Source organism: Candoia aspera, chromosome 6, assembly GCF_035149785.1.
Source record: "Candoia aspera isolate rCanAsp1 chromosome 6, rCanAsp1.hap2, whole genome shotgun sequence".
Taxonomy (NCBI): Eukaryota; Metazoa; Chordata; class Lepidosauria; order Squamata; family Boidae; genus Candoia; species Candoia aspera.
The window spans coordinates 75,953,688-75,978,566 of NC_086158.1; the positions used below are offsets into that span (position 1 = coordinate 75,953,688).

At 36.7% G+C, this 24,879-nt stretch overlaps 1 protein-coding gene across 3 annotated transcripts in view; it reads right to left on the reverse strand.

Moving 5' to 3' along the window:
* PTEN (phosphatase and tensin homolog) overlaps window positions 1–24,879 on the reverse strand; it is a 60,271-nt gene that overhangs the window by 10,841 nt on the left and 24,551 nt on the right. For all 3 annotated transcript variants that reach the window (XR_010068228.1, XM_063307460.1, XM_063307461.1), the window contains exons 5-7: window positions 23,695–23,933; window positions 2,083–2,224; window positions 563–729 (exon numbers count right to left, since the gene is read on the reverse strand). Coding sequence is in view for 2 of the 3 variants with exons in the window: in XM_063307460.1 (XP_063163530.1) it covers window positions 563–729; window positions 2,083–2,224; window positions 23,695–23,933 (548 nt within the window). In the remaining variant the exon portion in view is untranslated. The remainder of the gene's footprint in view (window positions 1–562; window positions 730–2,082; window positions 2,225–23,694; window positions 23,934–24,879) is intronic.

Sequence of the window (24,879 nt, forward strand, 5' to 3'; positions counted from 1 at the left end):
GTTGGATCCTCTTGCTCCACTCCAAGTAAGGACTATTGTGTTTACCTCTTTATGCATAAATGTGATTTATGAGCAACAAATTTATATACTGCTGTTACATATACTTTGATGACTGAAGAATTTGCAGAACCATTGCATTAGTTGGACATTTACACAGGAGAAATAGCTAAGAGTATTCCAAATCCATCTAAGTATAAACTTGCAATCCTTTTAGATTCTGTATGAACTAAAATATTGCAGCAGTTGTTTATTCTAAAAGAATGTTGGGAAATGTCACATGCTGCAAATTAAAGTTCTAAAAGGAAAATTTCATGAAATACAAAACAGAAAGAACCCTTCTGTACTGGCTTTCCAAAACATTTCAAACAATACAAAGTGAATAGGTGTTACACACATGCTTCCCTTTTTCACATAAAACCAAGCTGCAGTGACAGGAAAAGCATGAACATCTCAGATTTGTTGAAATTCAAGGGGAATGCCTGAAATAAATGAACAGGAGGTGAATAAACTTAGCAATGGTGAAGAATTAAAAATCAAACATTGATCAGGTTAAAAAACAAACCTTTTTCAACATCTTGTTTTGCTTATGGAAGAATTCCACCTTGATATCGCCACACACTGGCAATGGCTGAGGGAATTCAAAGTACATGTATTTGTCTTCACGTCTTGTAGGTCCTGAAGAGGAGGTGAATATCTTTACCTTAAGCTGGTAGACCACAAAATGAGGATCTGTGCAGTAAAACAATTTTACAACAAAAAGATTAAAGAACCAGCCTAGTTCTAAAAGAATTGTAACAGTAAGCAAAAAAATAAACATTTTAAAAAGGCTTTGGACAAGAATATCTCATCTCTCTTATATTATGCTATAAAGTTATACTAACCCTGTACTAGTAACTTGGGAAAACTGCGAAAAGTTCCTGATGCTTCCACATCAGTTCAGCACTAAACAGAAGTTGAACACTTGTGGGAGCTACCTTCTGTAGAAAGATAATATAAGGACCAAGTGGCTGGCGGTATCGGAGTATGTCAAACTAATCACAGAAAAGCAATATTCGATAGAAGCTTTAATATAATTTTACAACTGCAGATAAGCAACTGTTTTATCAATATTTTGTTTATAGTCCTCTTCTGCATTATCACATCTAAATTTACTACAGTATCCAATTATTTATACCACCTGTAACGTCAAAGACTTGAGATCAGGAAGTACAATTGTGAGAAATATCCTCTTGATGGCCTCAACTGACAGAAAGTACAGGAAGCTTTCACCTTCCATGAAACTTGACCAGCAATTTAAAAAGCAAAACTAAATCCCATCTAAGTTCATTTGAGAGCAGGTTTGCTTTAAGTCAGTGAAATTTACTCAGGAAAAAAAGTGCACAGCAGTTTAAGTACTGATTTTATATTAAAAAATTGCATATTATACTAAGCTCATTATCTGTTCTTGTACAGATACTAAAATCAAGGCAGGTATAATGAAGTGAAATCTGTAGAGCATTTAGAAAAGCCTGTGACTTAAAAAAGATGGAAGCCAACCTTTATATAAATATTATATTATATTTAAATAAGGATTATAAACACAGCTAGCTTGCCATATTAAGATGATTATTTTCAGCTAAGAGAAGCATAACAAATTTTTATTACTAGTATGTAGGCATCACATTCAAGATACACCCTAACTCAGTTCTGTAAGATATTCTGTGGGGCAAACAGAAATGCTAGGGAAAAAGTTACAGAAGAATCAAGCTGAATTATGGAATTTCACCTGCTGGAAAATATGGAAAAATCAAAGTTGGGAGATGTTATCTATATTGCCATGGTCACCCAAAAGGAGTTAGGCACAGGGGAAGAAGGGTAAAGGAAAAAGCTGACCAGGAAACACAAGTGAGGAGTAAGGGTAAGAAATATATACTCCAAGAATCTGGAAGGTATTTAATCAAAACTACTGAATTTTTTAACATTCTACTTGAAGAGTTAGAATTATCTTATAGTAGTTAATGTATACAAATTTCAATTTTTGTAAATAATATACAAACATTAGGTATAATTCCACAAAGTATAATTGCTTAAAAAGTTACTTACTGCAAGTGCCCCCACTGAACATTGGAATTGTTTCAAACATCATTTTATGAAACAGCAGTGCTACCGGTCTGTAATCCAGATGATTCTTTAACAGGTAGCTATAATAATATACATAGCGCCTCTGACTGGGAATAGTTACTCCCTTAAAAAAAGAGAAAGAACATTTATCACATATAATATTGTCACAATTAGTTAGCTGAACTGACTTTCATAAAGTAAGTTCTAAAAAGAAATTTAGAACAGCTATGTGCAGGCAAATCTATCAATCTCATACATATTTGATGACAGCTTGGGAGATTTAGTGTAACTCTTCTATGCTGAATTAAAAACCCAGGTCTATTTTTCCTATGAGAATCTACAAGATCTGCCTTCAACATACACATTCTATACACCAAATTGCAATAAAATTTAAGCAATCCAAGCAAGAGGGCAGTCAATACACATTGGCCAGACGCTGTTACAAGACACGCACAGGAGCAAAGTATACTGAAATACTATTGCTGCTCCTGTACAGGTTTATGCTGTGCATAGCCAAGAAACTAGCACAGAATTTTTTTTAAAAAAATGGCCGTGCATCTTTATTTCTTTTTGTAAGCATACAAACAAATCAAACCAGTAAAGGAATATGATTTGAAATCTGATCTACAAAATCTATTGCTGTGATTCTGTCCTAACAGACAGGTACCACGCAGAGACGAGGAATAGGTCTCTAGTACTTTATTACTGCTACATTAGACAAAAAATCCTAACAAACTGAAGAAGCATGGGAAAAACCCAGACAGATAAACCCCAAAAATCAAGGCGGGTCTGATCTGTGTCTCTTTGAATGGCTGCTTAATTCCTCAGTACTACGCATGCATTTTCCCCCCTGGATAGGGGCCCCTTCCTGCTCACCATCAGTACTCATGACAGATTCTTTGCTTACATTCAATGTCTCCCACAAAATCTTAAGCTTGTAGCCTGTTATAAAAACGATATTCATCATTTTTTGCACCACAACCAATTACTCTAATATTTTCTCCCCTACCATATGATTTTACATACTGGTTTCATGTCTTGGCTGATAATTTTCCAAATCCCTATCTTTGGCCACAACACTGCTAAATGCAATTAGTACATTAAATATGGTATTTACACAACAGGAAGATATGAGGTTCCTCCTTAGTAAATTATCTGTGAATGGAGTCCTCTTACATTCATTACTATTCATGGTTAAAAGCAAAAGAATGAGAGGAAGTGAAAAATAACTACAGACACATCAGTGCTGAAGAATAAGGATGACATACTCTTGCTGGGGATAGAGGCTGCGCTGCCCACCTGGGGGAATTTTAATCTATTTTGTAACCTATTTTGTCTCTCTTCATTTCCTTGTCCTTACACTACTCATATTACACAGCCATCCAGTTTTGTTCCCCCCCCTTTTCTTCCCAATAAAACGATCACTTTCCCTTAACCCATTTATCATCCTGTTTATTTCTACCTCTTTTTTGCTTTTTGATCAAAGATTGGTACATGTGCACTGCAGTCTTTCTGTTCCTCTGATTAAGAGTGAATTGTGTTGAGAGAGATTGATATATGCAGGAGAAAGAATCAATTTTATAGATGAGGTGCTATATTTTATAGGTAATTAATTTCAATCAGTAGTTATTAATTCCATTTTACGTTCTTGCCCAGTCCCTTTTTGGAATAATATTTCTGGCAGATGCAGATACATACATACACACACTTGCAAACACCTATGAGTGTGATGCATACACAGATCAATTGCGGGGAGGGGAAAATCTCCAGGAACAATTTTTGGTGAAGTTGACAACCTTAGATTGATAAAGTGGAGAAGATGGGAATCACATAGGAATATTTTTTCTATGTCTACTGCTTTGGGATATGATCATCTTAAATCCATCTTCTGTCATGAGTAAGGATGGCGAGCAGGGGGCTCTCACCCAGACTGTCAAGCGCATGCGTAGCACTGAGGAACTGTTCAGCCATTCAAAGAGACACAGATCGGGACCGCCTTAACCTTTGGGGTTTATATGGCTGGGTTTTCCCACGCTTTCTCAGTTTGTTAGGATTCTTGTTAAGTACTACTAATAAATATTAGAGACCAAGTCCTCGCCTCAGTGTGTTTCCTGGTAATCTGGACATCTTCTTTTTAAGTGAAAATATAGTGGTTCCATTAGAAGAAAATTAAAAAAGCATGGAAAGTATTAAAACTAACAACATATTCCCAGAATTTTAATCTGCAATAAGTTTTTATGAAAAACAAACATTATGGATTAAAGAACAGTAGTAATTTTTTCTGTAAGAAATTCTATTTTTGTCTCCTGAATGCAAATGCTAATGAAAGAAAATTGGTCTAAAGGTCAATCATATTCAAAATAGATTCTATACAATATATCTGCAATTCATAGTTGAAATGTTTTGCATAGTTCAATCATCTCTTATTTAGAATTATCCGAATGAAACTGGAGTATGGTGTAAGAATCAATCACATACATTGGGTATTAAAAAAGGCAAATTGTCTGCCTGAGTTCTGCTTAACTACTGGTAAATGCAGGGATGGCAAACTGGCAGGCAAATACTGTTTTTACTTCCCTGCCTAGCCTATATCCCTGGGATCTCCTGATGGTTTTCCATCAAGTATTAACTAGATTTGGTTCTGCTTAGTTTTTCAAGATTAGCCAAGGTGCACTATTTTACACTGGGTAGTTGAGGCAGAGCTCATGTTGTAAGCCAAGCTGGCTTTTTGCTGTAGTAGTCATTCACCATTCTTCCCTGCACAGACCTGCTACTTCCTTGCATGTAAATATACCTCATTTTTGAAAAAAATGTCCAGAAATTGCAAGTTAAATCATTATTCATCCCCTGCAATAAAAACTACAGTTATGATATTCTGAAAATAGGCTATCTTCCATATTATCTGAGCTCCCACATGGTAAACAGAACGAATTTTGTTTTGTGAAAGAAATAGTGCTTCCTTGATTAGCATGAAGTGGTCTAAAAACTTATTTTCAACGAAAAGTATATAACATCAATATATAAACCCTTTCAGAGTAACTTCTGCAAAACTATAGCCAGGGAACACAAATCACAATTTAATTTCACAGATTGTAAAAGAAAATGTATCATGCAAGGTATTTTCTAAGGTAGGTAAAGGTTTCCCTTGACATTAAGTCCAGTCGTGTCCGACTCTAGGGGGCGGTGCTCATCTCCGTTTCAAAGCCGAAGAGCCAGCGTTTGTCCGTAGACATTTCCGTGGTCATGTGGCCGGCATGACTACACGGAACGCCGTTACCTGCCCACTGAAGCGGTACCTATTAATCTACTCACATTTGCATGTTTTCGAACTGCTAGGTTGGCAGGAGCCGGGACTAGCAACGGGAGCTCACCCCGTCACACGGATTTGAACCGCCGACCTTCCGATCAGCAAGCTCAGCAGCTCAGCGGTTTAACCCGCAGTGCCACCACATCCCACTGCGTCCCAATTTAATTTCACAGATTGTAAAAGAAAATGTATCATGCAAGGTATTTTCTACCAGATTACAAATTTGCAAGAAACTTGTTAGTTGTTCCCAGAAACTCTTCACGTGCAGCTCAGACGTTTTCCCCATCTATATGTAACTGCAACTTTCCATCAAAACAATAGTATTTTTGAATCAGGAATCAACCTCAATAGCATTGACTAAGATAGCCAGTTCCAGAAATGCATACCCATCCCAATCCAAAAATATGCACCCACTTCAGAAAGCCAAATGAAGACAAGACTTTACCTGCAGGGCTCACGAATTCTACTCAATAGCTCATCAAGAACATACGGCTGATAAACGAAGAATGAGGAGACAAGATTTCACCTTGATCTGACCAATGACACCTGATCAGCACCAGCTAACCTCTCAGATCTCTTCCAGTCTCTATACTCTCTCAATCTTCCTTCTCATCCCAGTTGATCATGATTGTTGTTTCTAGAACTGCCTTCTACTTTACTTTCCTCACTCTCTAGCACTGTCTTTCTCCAGTTTTGCTCTTGTTCAATCATCATTTATTCTTTTTCAAACAAGACATTCTCCCATCCAACTTGTTGCCCCAACTGGATTACCAATCATCAATATTTCCTCAGACACAGAACCAGGCATACATGCAGGAATTGCTGAGACAAGTGGGAACAAAAAGATTCATGGTATGGCTGTAACTTCAAATAAAACAGGCAAGAAAATTACTAAAAGTAGGCATTTTGGGGGATCTCATCTTGCAGAGCGTGGAGGGCCTATCTGGTGCTATTCAGGTGTTCGCTTGTTTGCTAGCTTTGAAGGAGCTAGAAGGAAACATACTTATTTTCCCCTGTTCTTAAGGGGAGCAAATAAAACAAGAAGCATCCATCTGATGCTAGTTAAGTACAATTATGATTTCCCTATATGGATCTTTCAGAAACAATGGAAGGAAACAACCTCTAGGTCCACAAAAAATTATGAGAGCTAGAATAAAGACTGACATGACTGGAACCACTTAAATCAATCAAAAGTATAAACAGACTTTGTATAAAAGGAGTGGATTCTGAGAGGTAATAAAAAGAATCAAAAGGGCAAAAATGGTTTCTATTACTAAGGCTTAATGACTGTAATTCTGTTTTGAGACAGACAAGACTTTATTCTTCTCAGATGACTGGAATGAAAAAGTAACAAAAAGCAAACTGAGTGTAACTATTGATTGTTTCTTTTAGTGCTATTTTAATTCTGAAACATCAAATTTGTTTTTTTTTTAGATGAGATATAATACTCAGTTCTGTCTATTGCAAACATACCATTATAAGCCATCTTGGAATATTTGGCGACCTTAATGTGTTTGAGTATGTCATGATCCAATTTCCTAAACAGGGTTACAATAACACCCTGTTTGAAAAACATAAAATGCCCCCTGCCACAAATTCTCAATGCATAATCACTTTTCAAGAAAAGGTCTCTCCCCACCTTTATTCAAGTTTAATTGGAAATGCACTGAACCAGTACCTAATTCAAAGTATTACTATGTTATTTACAACCAGCCTTTCTCAACCTTTTGACCCTGGAGGAACTCTTGAAATATTTTTCAGGCCTGGGGGAACCCCTGCACATGCAGGCTGAAATAGAGGCCAGAAGTTACAAAAGTATTATATTTGTTTCATGGGTAGGCCTGTATATTTGCATTAATGGGGTTCTTAAATTAAAAATAAAGAATGAAACTGAAGTCACCCGAATTTGAAATAATTTCTTAAATAAATCATGATCTCCCAGGGAACACCTAGTGTCCTCTTGCGGAACCCTAGGGTTCCACAGAACGCTGGTTGAGAAACCCTATTTACAACTATATATCCCAGATGAAGGTAAATTTTTATGGGGTCATCAGTTACTGCAGGGAGGACTGTGAAGAATAGTAGCTAGATGATACTCTGGGACTTCACCTTGGCATCTTTTGGCCACCAATGTCCACAGTAATGCCTCCATTGGCATATTGGACCCTTTTACCAGTTCTGCCTTCTGGTAAATAGCCATTTACCATTTTGTGGTAGCCATTTTGGAGGATGCCCATAAGATGCTTTCGAAATTCTAAATATACCCACTGAAAAGGCTAGGGATCCTTGACTAGCCCCTTCAAATTCTGAAATGTATTACTTTGAGTAAGGCAGTATTCTTCACAGAATACGAGAAGAAAGCATTAAATAACTCTGGTTATTCACTCTTTGAAGCATGCAACTTCTTAAAGCACAGCAAAATACAGCTAGTTTGATTGTACTGAATCATTCTGAACCCTAAATGGCCATTGCAAGTGTGCTGAGCTCAGAACAAAACATCCAGTGTTTGTCCCAAGATCAGGACAAAGTGAAGTGTTTGCTCTATGTCATTCCAAGTGTTCTGGTGCTCATCTCTGTACTCTTCTAAGCCATAGAAATTTAGAAAATGCACTAATATTAAGAGGTTCCATTTTTGCGCCCACTGAATGGAACTAGTTGAGGGCAAGAGAGGAATCTTTTAATAATCAGTGCAGCATATATTGCTTTTTGCCCAATAGCTAAGTTTATTGCTGTTTTTAAATTCTTTGCTATGGGTGATATAGTTCTAGTTAAAGGTTGCACAGTAACATTGTCCCTCTGTGTTGTATGTGTACTGAGCTTTCTTTCTCAAGGCACATTGCCAAATACAAAAATATGTGCATTACAAATACTTTTCTTATTCTGATGAGCTTTCAGGTGCTAAAAACAAAACCTATACTCCTTTGTTTGTTAAGCTTAGGTTACTAAAAAAAAATGGGCACTGTTCATGCCCATTAGGAAAACCCTTATTGAAGCCAATAACTTGATTTTCTGCTGTGCAGCTAGCTGTTCATGGGCTGTGCTGAAGTGAGTATGTTGCTATTGATTCTTTGCTGGGTTGGGTTCTATAGTTACTTTCTGAGCAGGTAGTATCGTAAGGGTAGTTGTGGGGGGAGGGAATGAGAGAGCACTATGTACGCTTGAGCTCCTGACGAAATAAGTTCCCACTGTTTCCTGTGTCAAAATAGTAAAAATATAAATATTGCTTTGGAATTCAGCAAAATATTCTGACATGCTTTTTTTTTTTTTAATTTGGACCTTGGGAGACGTTTTGTATCCATGCTGTGTTAGAACATTTAAATACAAGGCAGGTGCCATCTTTTTATTATTACTGGGGAGAAGGAACAACCAAGGACGATATTTCAGTGGCCTCCCTGACATGGCCATGACCAAATTTTCTGGGATATGTTTCTCAAATGCTAGGCTTTATTGGATGTGGTGTTATTTTCAGGTGTGTTAAGTCTACACAAAAGCTTATACATGATTTTTTTATTGTTTTCTGCTAAAACAAAAAAGCGGAAAATGACACTATTTGGTTGTGATTGAAGGCCACAAAAGAAAAGTACAAGCTTGATGCAGCTGCAGGCTGCCCATTTCCAATTAGGATAATGTACTTGATAAAAGTACTCTCTGGAATATCTTGCCCCCGGAGGTGAGGCAGGCCCCTTCACTCCTGACCTTCCGGAAGGCCCTGAAGACCTGGTTCTGCCGTCTCGCCTGGGGCGGGAAAGTGAATAACCATTCTTGGGGATGGCTCACACCCTAGAGTCCCTCCTACCAGCTTGGATTTTACATCTCTCTTGGATTTTATTTATTTATTGTGTTTTATCATGATTGTTTTATGTGATTTTAATGTTTATGTTTTGTGTGGGATTTTATTGTAAACCGCCCAGAGTCCCTCTTCTGGGGGAGATAGGCGGTGGCTAAATTTGAGTAATAAATAAATAATAAAGAAAAAAAGAAAACCCAGAACTATGTCTGTTTTGCATTTGGGCTATTGCTCTTTTATCCTCCCAGAAGCTCAACAAACATACCAACTGCTTGTAGAATAAAGTACAGCTACTTCTACACCAGTTTTTCCCTTTCTATCCCAGAAAATTTTACCACAGAAATGTATCAGTCTGTTAATATAAGGTAAAACCTTGCTGAAATTGTAACTGTAAAGAATTATTTTTTAAGTGAATAAAGCAAGATATAATTTGATTCTTGGAAACCAATCAAACTGAAAGACAGCAAGGAGCAGCCAGTTATTTTGGATATAGAAAAAGTGAATTCAACATGCAGAAGCACATGGTAGTTTTCCAGGTTCCAAGTCTGTATAATCCAGCTAATAAAGGGTTAAGTTGATACAGAAACAATATTCTGTCATAAGCAACCACGTGAGATTGAAGAAAATAATGTGGTTACATCAGTACAGAAAACTAAAATAATGAGAGAAAATTTGTGGAAGTATCCATAATCCTGCATTTCTGTAACCTGCAATGCAATCAGAGCTTCTTCTAAGTCTAATAAATAGATTCTGATTAAGAAAACACACCCAAAACAGGATACTGTGTTGTGTCTTTACTGAATATATTGAGACATTGTCTTTGTTGGAAAAAGTATGTAAAGCCCTAGGAAAATTAGTTTTCTTACAGGGGTAAACAGAGTTAGATGTTCCAATCAATAAGATGACAACTGAGGGTGAGTTAGAGAAGCCTCACCTATAAAGTACTAACAAATGTTGGTTCAATCCACAGTCAAAGAGAAAGTATATAAATGGACGAAGTACACCATCATTGTTACTTTTCCTAGGGGTGGTCATCCAACAAAAAATATGCTAAAAGCAAGGCATAAAATACTCTGGAGGTCACAAAGAACCCCAGGATAATGACAAAGGATTTGTAAATCACTTCTGCATCATCTCATGTCAATGTTCATGAGTCTACCATAAGGACAACACTGAATAAAAGTGGTGTGCATGGGAACATACCAAGGAAAACCACTGCACTCCAGAAAATACAACGCTCAAGTTTGCCAAAGACCACCTAGATGTTCTATTAGGCTATGAGAACATTTTGTAGATAGATGGGACGAAAGAGGAACTTTTGGGCATTTATGAGAAAATTTCCTTTCAAAGAAAATGAAACACTGAATTTCAATTTTTTAAAAAAACCTTACCCAGCCATGAAGCAGGGCAGTGGAAGTATCACGGTTTGAAGCTGCTTTGCAGCATTAGATCACAGGTAGCTCTCAATCATTCTGGATAGTACCAGAAGTTCTATCGAAGACTGTTAGAGTATCTATCCATGAGCTGAACCTTATGTGAGTAATGAACATGGCAACGATCCTAAATACTGAAGTAAATCTACAACAGAAGGACTGAAACAGAAGAAATGTTGCATTTGGAATAACTGAGTCAAAGCACTGACCTTAAACCAACTGAAATGGTTGAGGCTTGACCTAAACTGAACTTTACATGCAAAACAGCCTGAAATTATCAATGATTTGAAATAGTTCTATAAAGAAGAATAAGCCACAATATTTCTAAGCCAGTATGTAGGACTGACCAACACGTGCAGAAAACTTTCAGTTGAAGTCACTGCTCTTTAAAGAGGTACCACTATTTTCTAAATAAAAATTTTCACACATTCTTTCCAACAAAGGCAGTGAATGTTGGCATAATATGTTCAGTGAAGACAAGATACAGTATACCTTTTGTGTGTTGGCTTTTAACAAGAAACACTTTATCAACGTCAATAGAACATGCGAAGGATTACAGATAGTTCTAAAGGGTTCACAAACTTTCTCTCACAACTGTTAAGACTTTCTACAATTTCTGTAAGATACTCTTTCCCATATACTCTTGAATGGAAGATCACTGAGAATACTGAGAAATCATCTTTGTAAATGTGACAAATATGAAGAGTTCTTACTTATGCAGATTGGCAATTAATCCATATAATGGAATTATATCATCCCCGTTACATCAGCCCGTCCCACCTGCTCATGCAGAGAGGGCATGCTACGGACCCCGTCTGCAAGGGAATTCCATCTGGCAGGGTCCAGGAGGCGGGCCTTCTCTGCAACAGCTCCCGCCCTTTGGAACATCCTTCCCCTGGAAGTGAGGTTGGCCCCCTCTCTTCTGGACTTCAGAAAACAGCTGAAAACCTGGTTTTGTCACCATGCTTGGAATGGGGAGAGGAAGAGCCATTCTTGGGGCTGGTTGGTTCCCTAGTCCCACTGGGACTGGTCTTATCCCCTTAAGGGTAGAATTAGATCTGCCATCACTTGGATTTTATTGTATTTTATATTGGTATTTATTGCTTATTGATATTATTTATGATTTTATTGAATTTTAAACTGTTTTTATTGTGAACTGCCCAGGGTCCCTCGTGTGGGGGAGATGGGCGGTGATAAAAATATGATAGATAAAATTAATCCATATAATTGAATTAAAGACTATTAGAAGCTATAATACTGTAGGATACCTTGTATGCTGTGTAGATGACGAGCATTACATTTTTGTTTACAACCACAATGTAATTCAGACATAAATTCCAGCTGGAATATTCTAGCTGTTGTATTCAGATAGCAAGAATGCCTGCTATGCTAAAAACTGTATGGGCAAAAACAGGAGAATATTGTTCGTTCAGAAGCGAACAGAAAGGCCAATATAAGGCTCTATGGAAAACCAGGTTAATGCATTTCTTAAAGGATAGGGTTTCATATGATATTAAGAAGTGCCCAGTGAGATGTCTCCTTATCAAGAAATCCTGACAGAAATAACTGTCACTTGGAAATGCAAGATTTATGGGTGAGAAAGTATAGAACACTTATCAGCCATGGAAAGCAGAGAAGTTGAAATATGTTGACAGTGGTGTCTCCCAACTAAACACAATGGGATGACATGACAATAAACATCTTTCTCAAGAACCAGAAATGCAAAGTACATGCTCTTTTCTAGAAAGAACAGATGGCTTTACCCTCAGCAAACAAAACTTCTAATATGTTTGTTTAGATAACCAGATGTATGCTTTTCTCTCTGACATTATGAATTACTGACTGAAAAACTCTTGGACAAACTTCATAGGGACAAATTTTATCCCTCCTCAAAATGTAACCAATGACATCTGAGACCAAGAATAGACATTGGACCGTCAAAATTTGCACAGTAATCCAAAGGAATTGGTATTAGCAGCATAGAATAGGACATCATGTATGAGGGTTGAATGAAAAGTAATGCCCCCAATGATTTAAGTTGCTAACAGATGGCAGTACTAATGTGCTAGAAGCTCTGACATGTTCTTTAACATCTGTTCTTTCACTTCATTTCACAGGAAGTTGCTATGAGAAAATACTGTGCTGCTGTTGTTCATGAAATGGGACCCTGCAGTTAAGTACTCATCAACGCACCTTAAGCAATGCACCATGATAGAAATTTTTTTCCTGCTGAAGGAATCCCTTCAATTGAAATTCACTGTCACATCAGGTTGTTTATGGTGATGACTGTGTTGATGTGAGTACTGTGCATCACTGGCCAAAAAATGTAAAAAGATAGTGAAGTGGAAAGAGCTGGTATGTGTGATCAAGAACAGGGTGGATGGCCTGTGATAGCCTCTGATGAATTTCACATGAGAAAAAGTTGATGAATTAATTAAGCGCAATCAGTGGATGACTCAATGGGAAATTGCTGTCAAGCTTGGCATGTCACAAGAATAGCTTCACTTGCACACACACACACACACACAAATGAAAACCAAGACTTCAGCAGGAAAACTACTATTGCATGTTTTGGAATGCAGATGGTATCAATCAATCAATCAAGTCTTTATTAGGGTCACAGACCAATACAATAGTGTTGTTCTGTAAGACATACATAGTCATGCTTGAGATATTAATGCAGATGGTATTATTCCCTTGGATTTCTTTGAACTGGGCACCACTATCAACTCCAAGCACATTACAACATTAAACGTTTTAAAATGTAGGCTCACATTTATGAGCCACACTAGAAGCCATTGCAAAGCTGGGATCTCACTGCCTTACTTCATCTGCCATACAGTCCAGACTCAGGGCCATGCAACTTTCACCTTTTCTCCAAAATTGAAGGATCTGTTTGATTAAAATTAAGAGTTGGAAAGGACTGTCAAGATTGGTTGAAGAGATAAAGCATGGGTTCTTTTGTGACAGTTTTAAGAAGCCTGTCCACTGTTGACAGAAAGGTTTAAAAAGTGGTAGAAACTATGTGGTGAAATAGATACAAGTAACAAAAGATGTCATTTCAAAGGTTATTTTCCTGTTTCATTTATTAAAATATCCCTATTTAAACTAAACTTATGGAAGTGCAGGTATTACTTTTATTCAACCTTTGTATATCTAAACATTTCACTGAGAAAATGTTTGGATACAAGGGACAGAGATATTTGATTGAATTAAAAAATCTATTTGGAGAACTGATGATCCAGGTGAGAGCTTTTTTTTTTTAAGCCATGAATTCAAGAAAATTATACCTGGATGGATTGCATACCTGCTTGGATGGGTTGCAAGCTACTATTTCAAAAAAGGGCCCACAGCGACTACAAAAGGCTAGAAAATGTTTACATTGAAAAGAACTCTCACAGAGTCAGCCATAATATTAAATTTTATTTTTATATTTACGTTTTTGATCAATATATTTAGTTTTCCCTAATTATAAATAAAATCAATACAGACTGTCATGTCATATTAAAACAACAGAAATACAAAATAAGCATCTACTGTTACCTCAAACTTCAAAATACTTCGAACTAAATTACACACTCTGCCCCAAAGACTCATTGGTAAAGTCCAGTTTTGAGTGCTTTTTGAAAATACAGCAGGAAAGGGGCATTCCTCACCTTGGTAGCAAGGTTTCTATAGCAAAGGGGCTGTCCCTGAGAAGGTCTGCTTCTTGGCTCCCTTCCCCTTAACTTCTCATGGTAGATGAATTCTCAACCTGACCTCTTGGCCTGCATGGAATGAATTAGATAGTTCCAGTGGTAATTTGAATTAGACAGTTACAGTGGTAACAAGGATGTGAGTCATAGGGGCTTTATAGGCAATAACCAGCACCTTGAATTGGCCCTGAAAGCATATGGTAATAAGTGCTGCTCCCACAAAATTGGTGATATTCTGTTATCCAGTATTGGCTGGTCCATAGGAAGGCAGCTGCATTCTGGACCAGAGAAAGTTTCAAATTGCCTTCAAGGGCAGCTCCATGTAGACCGAATTGCAATAATCCATCTACAAGGTAACAAGGATAAAACTTACTATTATCAGAGCCTTCAGATCCAGAAATGGCTACAACATGTACAGTAGCTGAAGCTCAGTAAAGTCCTCCTGGTTACATCATCCATTTGCTGTATTAACAGGAGCTATGAGTCCAGAAGGACCCCCAAGTTGCAGATCTTTTACATTCTGTGCAGAGCTAAAAATAATGGAGTTCTGGAACACAAAGGTTTCTGAATAAACAGTAACTCTGTTTTGCTGGGATCCATACCAGTATGTTGCATCAAGCTCTTCCCAGTCACCGGGTCAAGATTTCTACCACATCTCTGGTGGTAGAAATATATAAAGCTGGGTATAATATTGATGATTATCTCAACCAAACCAACAGATTACCTTTCCCCAGTTGCTTTATATACATTTGAAACAACTTGAAGAAGGGAGCTGAACACTAAGGCATCCCCACATTGATGGGCCCAGAGCTCAACTTCTTGGCTCCACCAACCCTGACTGGAACTGGAAGGGGGGATGTTTACTTTATTTATTTATTTATTTATTTTTCACATTTCTATTACTGCCCATCTCCCCGCAAAAGGGGGACTCTAACCAGACTGTTTAAAAGCTGGAATTACATCTCCATACCCATTCTTATTTTATGTCTATCTTCCTTCGTCCAAACTTACGATAGTCCCAATATCACTGACATCTCCCACTCTTCTGTAATGTAATCACTTCCTCTTTCTTCATCTATACCAATTCCTGAATCCGCAGTGGTGACAACCAAAGGACAAAATGGTTGTATTCATTGTCATCTCCACTGGTACACAATTTAACAATCCTGTTTCCACTATTCTTGCCAAATACATCATCCAGACCTCTTCCCCAATGCTTCATCTAAATGTTCCACAACTTCAGCTTTCTACTGTTGCTGTCTTCAATCCATGACTCTTTTCTGTCCTTCCTCCACTCAAACTCTGTTTCTCCAAGTCTTCATTGTTGCCTCTCTCCAAGTTTGTCTCAATACTTTCTCTCATTTCCAACCAGTTTCACCTTCATTCCGCGCAAATCCTCCATCCTCCACAAACTCCAATAAGATCTTCTGCTCAATACTCAATTTCACAGAGTAGCTGACTCCTATATGTACTGTCTCACTTCACTGCTCCAACAGACCATGGGTAATCCAGAAAAAGCTACAAAATATTCAGATAATAAAAACTGCAAATCACCACCAAAAAAGGAAAGGGACATTATTTAATCCCTGGAGTTTCCAACCTGTAAACTACCCAGGCCACCATGATGGCGAAAAAATGGTGGTGGGGCGGTAAAGTGTTACATTTTGCTCTGTCAAGCAGAACTGGGGTCAACAGCATGGAGTCCATAGTCACCACTATACTAGTTACGCTATGCAAACAGGCATCCATCAGTTATTTTTATTTGCCAGTGAATGAAATGACATTTCCATTTACATATTGGGGGGGGGGGTGCTTTCTTGCCTGAAATTGACTGGAGAAGAGGTAGAAGCCCTCCATTGCAACTGTCCTAAACAGAGGGTGAACTTCATTTCTCCTGTCAAATTTCAGCAGATATTCTCCCATCCCCCAAAGCAAGGCAACGGAGTCATATTTCTACAGATATGCATTGAGGAAAATCTCTACAAATGTACATTTTATTGTAAAAATAAATAGCGGCATTCATTTTTCAAACAACCAAACCACAAACTGGTAGCCATTAGGTTGCAGGACATGACAGTATAGCTAACCATGGCCCCTACAAGTAATAGTAGTAGCTGGAGAACATCCAGCACAAACCACCACACACCTAATTGCGTTCATCTTATGTTTAGTTACCTTAGAACCCTCTAACTGAAAGTGTGAGTCAGGTTTTTTTTTTTAACCATTTGAAGTTCTGAATGCATCTTCAAGCCTCAGGCAACTTTAGTATTTATTCTCTATATGTGTAAGCATCATTTCTTGAAAAGAGGAAGGATATTACTCTGGAATAATTCTGAGGTAGTTTCAAAATGATCATTTAGTGTAAGAAAGTGCAAACTTTTTGCAGCTGAGAACCACACTTTTACCTTTCTCTGAGAGCTGCATAGGGTACGGCTGGCCTTATCACAGGAGAGTGTTAAAGTATTTGGCTGGGGAAGACTAGGAGATTAAGGGCAAAACTGTGGTTCTGTGCTTACACCCAGATTCTCCTCTAGCTGCTCATGCCTTAAGCACCAAATGTTTGGACTACTGCAATATGCTGCCCTTGAATACCATACAGAAGCTTTCACAGGTCCAGAATGTACAGTAGCTATGTGGGCAGTTATGGGTGTGCCTCAGTACACCCATTGTCATGAGTAAGGATGGCGAGCAGGGGGCTCCCATCCAGACTGTCAAGCGCATGCGTAGCACTGATGAATTGTTCAGCCATTCAAAGAGACACAGATCGGGACCGCCTTAACCCTTGGGGGTTATATGTCTGGGTTTTTCCCACGCTTCTTCAGTTTGTTAGGATTCCTGTTAAGTACTAGCAATAAATATTAGAGACCAGTTCATTGTCTCAGTGTGTTTCCTGGTTGTTAGGACACCCATGTAACACTTCTACTGTACAAGCTGCATTGGCTACTGTGAGATTCCAGGTGAAATTCAAGATCAGTGATGACCTATGAAGACTTCATGACATAGAGCTACCCTCACGAACTGCCTTTCTCCCATTTTTCTGCCCACCTTGTAATATCCAGAAGAGTGGGTATGTTCTGGGTCTTCTCCTTGAAACAATGTCATTTAATGAGTCTCAGAAAGCATGCCTTCTTTGTCTTGGCTCTTCCCCTCTGGAACAGTATTCCTCCCCCCACCAAAAAAAGTTTGCATTGCCCAACCCTGTTATCGTTTAAATGAGCTTGGAAAACCTGGCTCTCCCCAGGTATTGCTTTTGCTGGATGTTTTTGCATAATGAGGTCTTATTCTTTTTGGTTTCTATTCTTTTTATTCTGGTTTGGCTATCTCACTGGGATTTTTTACTGATTTGTTGTTGCTGTTGTTGTTGTAAGCTGTCTGGAATCAGTTGACATGGGCAGTTCTAAACAATAAATAAATAAAATGCATACGTACATACATACATTCTGGGTTAGGAAGTGATTCATGGTGTTCTGGACATGGTACAATTTATTTTCTACATCACCAGAAACCAGTGTTAAGTGCCACAAAAATGTAGGTCTACTTTGTTTCCATTTTCAATTAACCTCAATTAAATTTTGCATTTGAATCCTGAACTGTGATTAATTTTAAATATGGATGATTCCTTATTTAATCCAATAGAATATGTCACTGAATACTAAAGTAGTCCCAATGTTGGATAGCTTTTCTTCCTTGAAATTTAGAATCAGAATGGGTAAGTTGAAATATACATTGGGAAACAGACATTGTTTGGGAAATTGGGGGGGGGGGTGTCAAATTTCTATTTTGTCTAATTTTGCATAATCTGAGGCCAACAGCACCTAAACTATCCAGTCCACTGCCTCCATCTCAGAACTAGCCTGAAACTAAAATCATATGGATTTAATCTACCCTAATTTTTTAATTATCTTCTTTCCCACTGTTTTTCTTTTTAATATTAGCCTGATGAGGACTTCTAAAGAATTCGAAATCTTGAGCATTTTTGGTGGTTGACTGATTCTAGAAATTATTTGGAATGGATTCTGATTATTTTGTTTCACTTCACTCTGATTAAAAATCCAGTAATGATGAAACATGAAAGGAATTGTTCTGACAACTTTCTTGTTTACTCTTAATAAAACAGATGGATCTACCAAGGCAAATTAATATTCCACTGGATCAGTAATGAGAAGGTCAATAATTCAGAGCTAGGAAAACTGCAAGGCAAAAAGATTTATGCTAACATTTGATCCTAGCCATCTTTAAACAGGAAGGCCTAGATTACAGAGGAAAAATGATAGGATTCTGAAATAACTATGGCTCTGGCAGGTAACCACAAAAATGAAGTAAATCCCATAGAAGAGAGCTAGAAGTGATGTTCTGCATACATTATGTCTGAAAATCAAGGCGTGAAGTGGCACAGCCAATATGTCATGGCTTTATCAGTGAACGTTTTGGACAGCTTAGAATTCTTACTAATATCACAAGCAAACAAAACACATATTGTGTAGGAGACACTTGGAAATTAATTGCTGCATTTTAGGCTTTGATCATTCTCAAAACAAAACTTAAGCCAGAAACATGGAAGGAAAAATGAAATAGTATCAAAGTCAAATCAACCAGTAACAAAGCTCTGGAAGGGAAGTTCCTTCTTGCTCCCACTCCCATGAGATCACAAACAAATTAAGAAAAGAAATCATTAACTGACTCTTGGCTCTACAATTTACTGTGCTTGGTTGGTACAGTATTGGTACAGCGAAAAGGTGTAAGGTCCCCTGTGCAAGCACCAAGTCATGCCTGACCATTTGTGGGGATGCTGCTTTCGTGACATTTTCTTGGCAGATTATAGCGGGGTGGTTTGCCATTGCCTTCCCCAGTCATACAATAGCAGATAAGTATTTCTAGTCTTCCAAAACCTGAAAGCATCCAAAACAGTTTTCACATGTGTATTTACAAATGAAAGTCTGCACAGAACTACCAGTAAATTAGCCTGAATAAGTTTATAGATAACTGAAAAATATGTTTAAAATAAAATAATTGTTTTTTAATCTTTGAAGCATACTTTATTTCATGATTTTTAAATGATTATTGTTATTTTGTGTATTAAGCACAGCAAACACTGTAAATCCCCTTGAGCCTTTCACTAGATATTTCTACATATAATTTATACACTGCATCTGAAGATAGTGAACTTCCTGCCCAGCTTTTTGATGAACCTCTCCCTGAATGGCCTCCAGTTTCACTCCCAGAAGTCCAAAATCTAATTTCTCAATTGGAAAAAAGCAAAGCTCCTGGTAAAAATTTAATCTTACCAGAATTCTTAAAAATAAATCCTACATGGTGGACATCTGAGCTTGCTCCCTCTTCACAGCCATAAATAATTCCTTGTGACCCCCTAAAGATTGGCTTAACTCTATTATTATCCCAATTTACAAGAAAGGTAATAAATGTGACTCCCCAAATTATAGGACAATTAGTCTTCTATCTGTAATCAGTAAATTATATGCTAGATTTCTGTATTACAAACTTCTGGACTGACTGTCCTCCAAAAACATTTTGGCCTCAGAGCAAGACAGTTTCAGGTCTGAACACTCAACCATGTATCAATATACCATTTTACATCATTTAGTCGAGAAATATTACAGTCAGCCCAAACTGCCTTCTAAGTACCCTTTATAGACTTGAGAGGAGCCTTTGATTCCATTCCACGACAATATACTGCCATCTTCTTAGGCTAATAATGCTGTTATACCAAAGCATAACCACTCAAATTAAGGATAATATCCTTGATGATCTAACTGAACCCATCTTCACCAGCAAAACTTTTAAGCAAGGCTGTATCACCCCACTATTATTCAACTTTTACATTAACAATATTGTTAAGATGTTTGCTAAGCCAGAATTCCATCCTCCCTCCCTTGCCCCCTGCCCCATCTCTATTCTCCTTTATGCTGATGATGCAGCCATACTGTCTGTAACCCAAGTAGGCCTCCAACGATGCATTAAAGCTCTATCATTTTACTGCTCTAGAGAATACCTCGAAATAAAATACTCTAAAACCAAAGTATTAGTATTCTCTAGGAAATGTGTTAAGGCCCCAATTAGATGGATGATCAATGGCAAACTCATCAACCGGGTAAAATCCTTTAAATATCTAGGTCTCTATTTTCAATATTCTACTTGTTGGTCTATTCAAACAAGAGAGCTTGTTTGGCATGCCTTGCAATTGCTAAATTTATAGATCAATTTGGTAATAATTATGGCTTAACATCTATTAAACTATTTAAAGTTTAAGAATGTTAAAGAACTATTTACAGCCAAAGTTCTGGGTTTGATGCTATAGTATATGGTGCTTAGTTACATATTTATAAGGAGTCTCCTAGATTAGAAGCAATACAATCAAAATTCTTGAAAATCTTACTACAAGATCCTTATTAACTTCTAATACACTAACGTGACTATTAGGCTGCATTTCCTTTGGGGCCTGATTAAGACTTTGCCATCTTAGATTCTGGTTGAAACAAGTTTATTGGGGAACTTCCTTAGTCCATCTTACCTTGCTAGATATGTTCTTTTCTAGCCCAAGAAGACAAATTAGTGATGATTTAATGATTTAATGTAATGATACTACAGGCTCACCTTGTCAGCACTTTGGGACTTGATAAAACCCCAGCTGAACTAAGCAAAGGAGCTGGGATCTAGATATCCAAAATGACAGAGTCAAAGTCTCCAATCCCTTTTATAGCACAACTGCTCCTCTTCCTTGGACTGTCCCTAGGTATTTCTTTAACATCTTATATGTTCCATGTAGGAGATTATTTAATTTGACCAAATTGCACTACCTATTAGGGCAACAACTGGTAGATATATATTGTGTTTGGTCTTGGACCATAAATAAATTTTGATTGGTCAAAAAACAAAACAGTGTTCCAGAAAACTAAGAACTTTCACAATTCAATATTTTCTGGTTACCGCAAAAGGTCTTCTTACTCATAAATTATTGAGGTTATAGGTCAATTACCATTTCACTTTGATGCACATTACAGAATCAAATTCTTACATTGCATAAATGGTAAGAAAATAAATTACACACATTCATTTTATGGAAGGCCAGGTTTTTCAAAACAGGTTTTATATATTTTATGTAAGTGTGTGTGTGTGTGTGTGTGTGTAATTATATATATATATATATATATGTATAAATAAAAATATATACTATATGTATGTGTGTGTGTATATATATAATATTTTCATACATTGCATACTTTCAATTATTACTATTTGGATACATAATATTTGTGAAAAAAAACCTCAGACTTCAGGAATATCCTAGTCTGTTACAGTTTGAGAAAAGAGGTTTGGAATATGGAATCACTCTGTCAGAGATACCACTTTTTTCCATGAGTACAAATGTGTTATAATTTAGTCCGGGTAGGAAACATCATATAAAATGAACTACACTATTTACTACCTTAGTAACCTGAGCATCTGGAGCAGGGATGCACAAATCATTTAGATAGAGAGTGATACTTGGTCTTATGCTAGATAATGCCACATTAAAAGGTGGTATCATCAAGTCAAATAAATTTACATTAATCAATTAAAATGATCAGTCTCCATGCATACAATAACCTTATACCCTCTCTCACATTAAAGTCACAATTTGGTGCTAACTTTGGGGAAGCTATGGCATTACAAACAAATTGCAAAACTCTAGGGAGAAAATATGCTTCCTGAATTTAAGGATCAAATAATTTTTGATTCAATACAGAATACTTTTAACATAGGTTTAGGTGATATCTCTGACTCAAGAACTATTTGATATGTGCTTAAAATTAGTTGGTATTTTATAATATACATTATATATTAAAGACTTAAATAACATCAATAAAAATAAACACTATTCTTTTCTCCAGGACACTAATCTGTGAGCAGGGTTCTTTTCTACATTAATTTTTAATAGAAATAGGAAGGTCTGTTAAATAGCTACAACTTAATAAACCACAAAACTGGACAACTTTTGTCAATTGAAGATATACCTCTTTCTGAAGGTGCTTTGTAGAATCTAACCCTGCTATAATCCCTTTCATCCACTCAATATAATTTATAAAATAGAAAAAGGCAATTTGCAGCATTAGCTGAGAGTACATGATCCATGACAATTGTGCCATATTTTGAAAAAGCAGAGTTTGGAAATGATGGTTACAAACTTCTTAGTTTTAAAATTGAACCTTTTAGTTTCAACCCTAAAAGGTAAATTTTTCAACTTTCAACCTATTAAAATCCTTTTGCTTTAATAAAAACTTGCACTCAATGAAACTGAGCAGCAGATGTTTTGAAGGGACGTACTTACTAATGTATTTGGAAAGCAGATGCTTGTTCTCATTATTAAGAACTAATGTATCTTCAGAGATATTTGCATGTTTCACCTAAAAAATCGTGGCTTTTTTCAGAATTTTCTTTTACTCATATGCAAGGTTAACAGATCAATTAACTGAAATTCATACAATGAATCAACTAAGGAAATTATATCTTATTAACATATAAGTGGGAAGCAGGCACATTAATGTGGCTTCCTTCCCAAATGAAACATAGCCGTGCCCTTAACAGCTGCATCAGTAAGATAATCCTATGTGAGGCTTGCATTATGTCTATTTCCTCTTTTAATAAATATTGCATTTCTGACATGGATCAAAGGAGAATATGTAATTTTCCTAACAAGGTAAGTCTCCTTCAGATTAAGCTTGCATTTTAATGACAAGGCTGATATTACAATAAAGTTTTCTTGGCAACAAAGCAAGTTATTTGCTATTGCCTTTTTTCTTTCAACTTCCCAGCCTAGTCTATGGCCTTGGGATTTTCTGGCGTTTTCCCATCTAAGACTTAACAGGTCTGATTTGTTGAGCTTTTTTAGATCAGATAAATTCATATAAGTGCCTCTACTTGCTGTGTATTTAGTAAAAAAAAATGGTCATACTCATATGAAAACGGACAGTGGAAACAGGAAATACAGTAAGTTTACTTCTCAAATATTACAATAATTATATATAGATTTGTTCATTGTGAATACCTGTCAGATAACAAAAGAGAGCATTCACTAAATAGCTGAATGCTTAGAATAACCAGATTACAAATCTAAAAAAGTAGAGCAAAATGCTCTCTAGAGAATCTGAAACCTTAAAACACTTTTCACTTTTGTAGTGCAAAGAAAAACAACACATTTTTTCTAAATGCAGTAGTTTCTGATCACAAAAGTGAAAGGAAATTAAATAACACTAAAATATTGTTAATTGTACATTCACCATCCATAATACACTAAGGACAAAAAATAAAATGAAATCTAAGAATCAAGCCTCAGCAAAGAGAAGAACATCAATATGGAAAAGGCAAGTTTCTCACCTTTTTATCTCTGGTCCTTACTTCCCCATAGAAATCTAGGGCTTCTTGTGCCTTCTGAAACCTTCCTCGATGTAACAAATAAGCACAAATCATTACACCAGTTCGTCCCTTTCCTGCTTTACAGTGAATTGCTGCAACATGATTGCCATCTTCACTAAGCCATCGATCAAGATCTTCACAAAAAGGTTTGATGAGCTCTAGCTGTGGTGGGTTGTGGTCTTCAAAAGGGTACTGTGCAACTATAGAACAAAAAAATTGTATTACTAAACCAAATGCCAATTTTCAACGGTATTTACAGTATTCCTTGCTAAAAATGCTGACATACAATTTCTTGAGTAAAAAGAACTGGGTGTTACTGAGTCTAAATCTATTAGAGATTATCATGTACAGATTATCTTAAAAACTCTGGCTTCACAATTCAAAATAACATCGTCATCACTCTCCATTTCCTCCAGGAAACTCCAATGAAAAAATCTAGATACTGAAAACTGCCCACAATTTGGTCTAAATAATCTGACCATGTAGTTTTTTAAAAAATTAGGGATACTTCCTTGATTTTATACATGTACAGAAACAATAATTGCAACTAGATATAAAACTTAAACACGATTTAGTAGCATATGAACAAGCCTTAAGCTCATTAACTCCCTCTTTCAATTTTTCTATTTAAGACTAATGGAAGACTCTGGTTTTGTTTCAGTCAACTATATCTAATAGATTAAAAAGCAACTGAGTTTAACTGAAAATTAAAGCAAGTTTTCTACCACCTCTCAGCAGAGAATGTATGGATAAAGAATGAACTGCACACAGCACTAAAACATAGTTTATAAATTATATCAGATCAAGTTAGTTGATGGTAAAGTAAATGTATTTGATAATGAAACTGAGATAAGACAATTAGCTCATTTTCCTCAGTTCAAAATTTTTCTGCAAGGTGTGAAATCAGTGAGACAAATCAAAAGCTAGCAAGTTGGTCAGCAACAAAAAATATTTCACCACAAAATGTAAGAAAATAGTCTTCTGGATAGCATCAGCTTGCATATCACTGAGTACCAAAAAATCCTTAAATCACTGAATGTAACAGAAGAAGACTGCTGAACTTTCTACAAAAGATATATTCACTCTTGCAGATTGGCAATTCATTATGTTACAGGACAGGTTCTTCTCACCCTGGCAATTTATCTG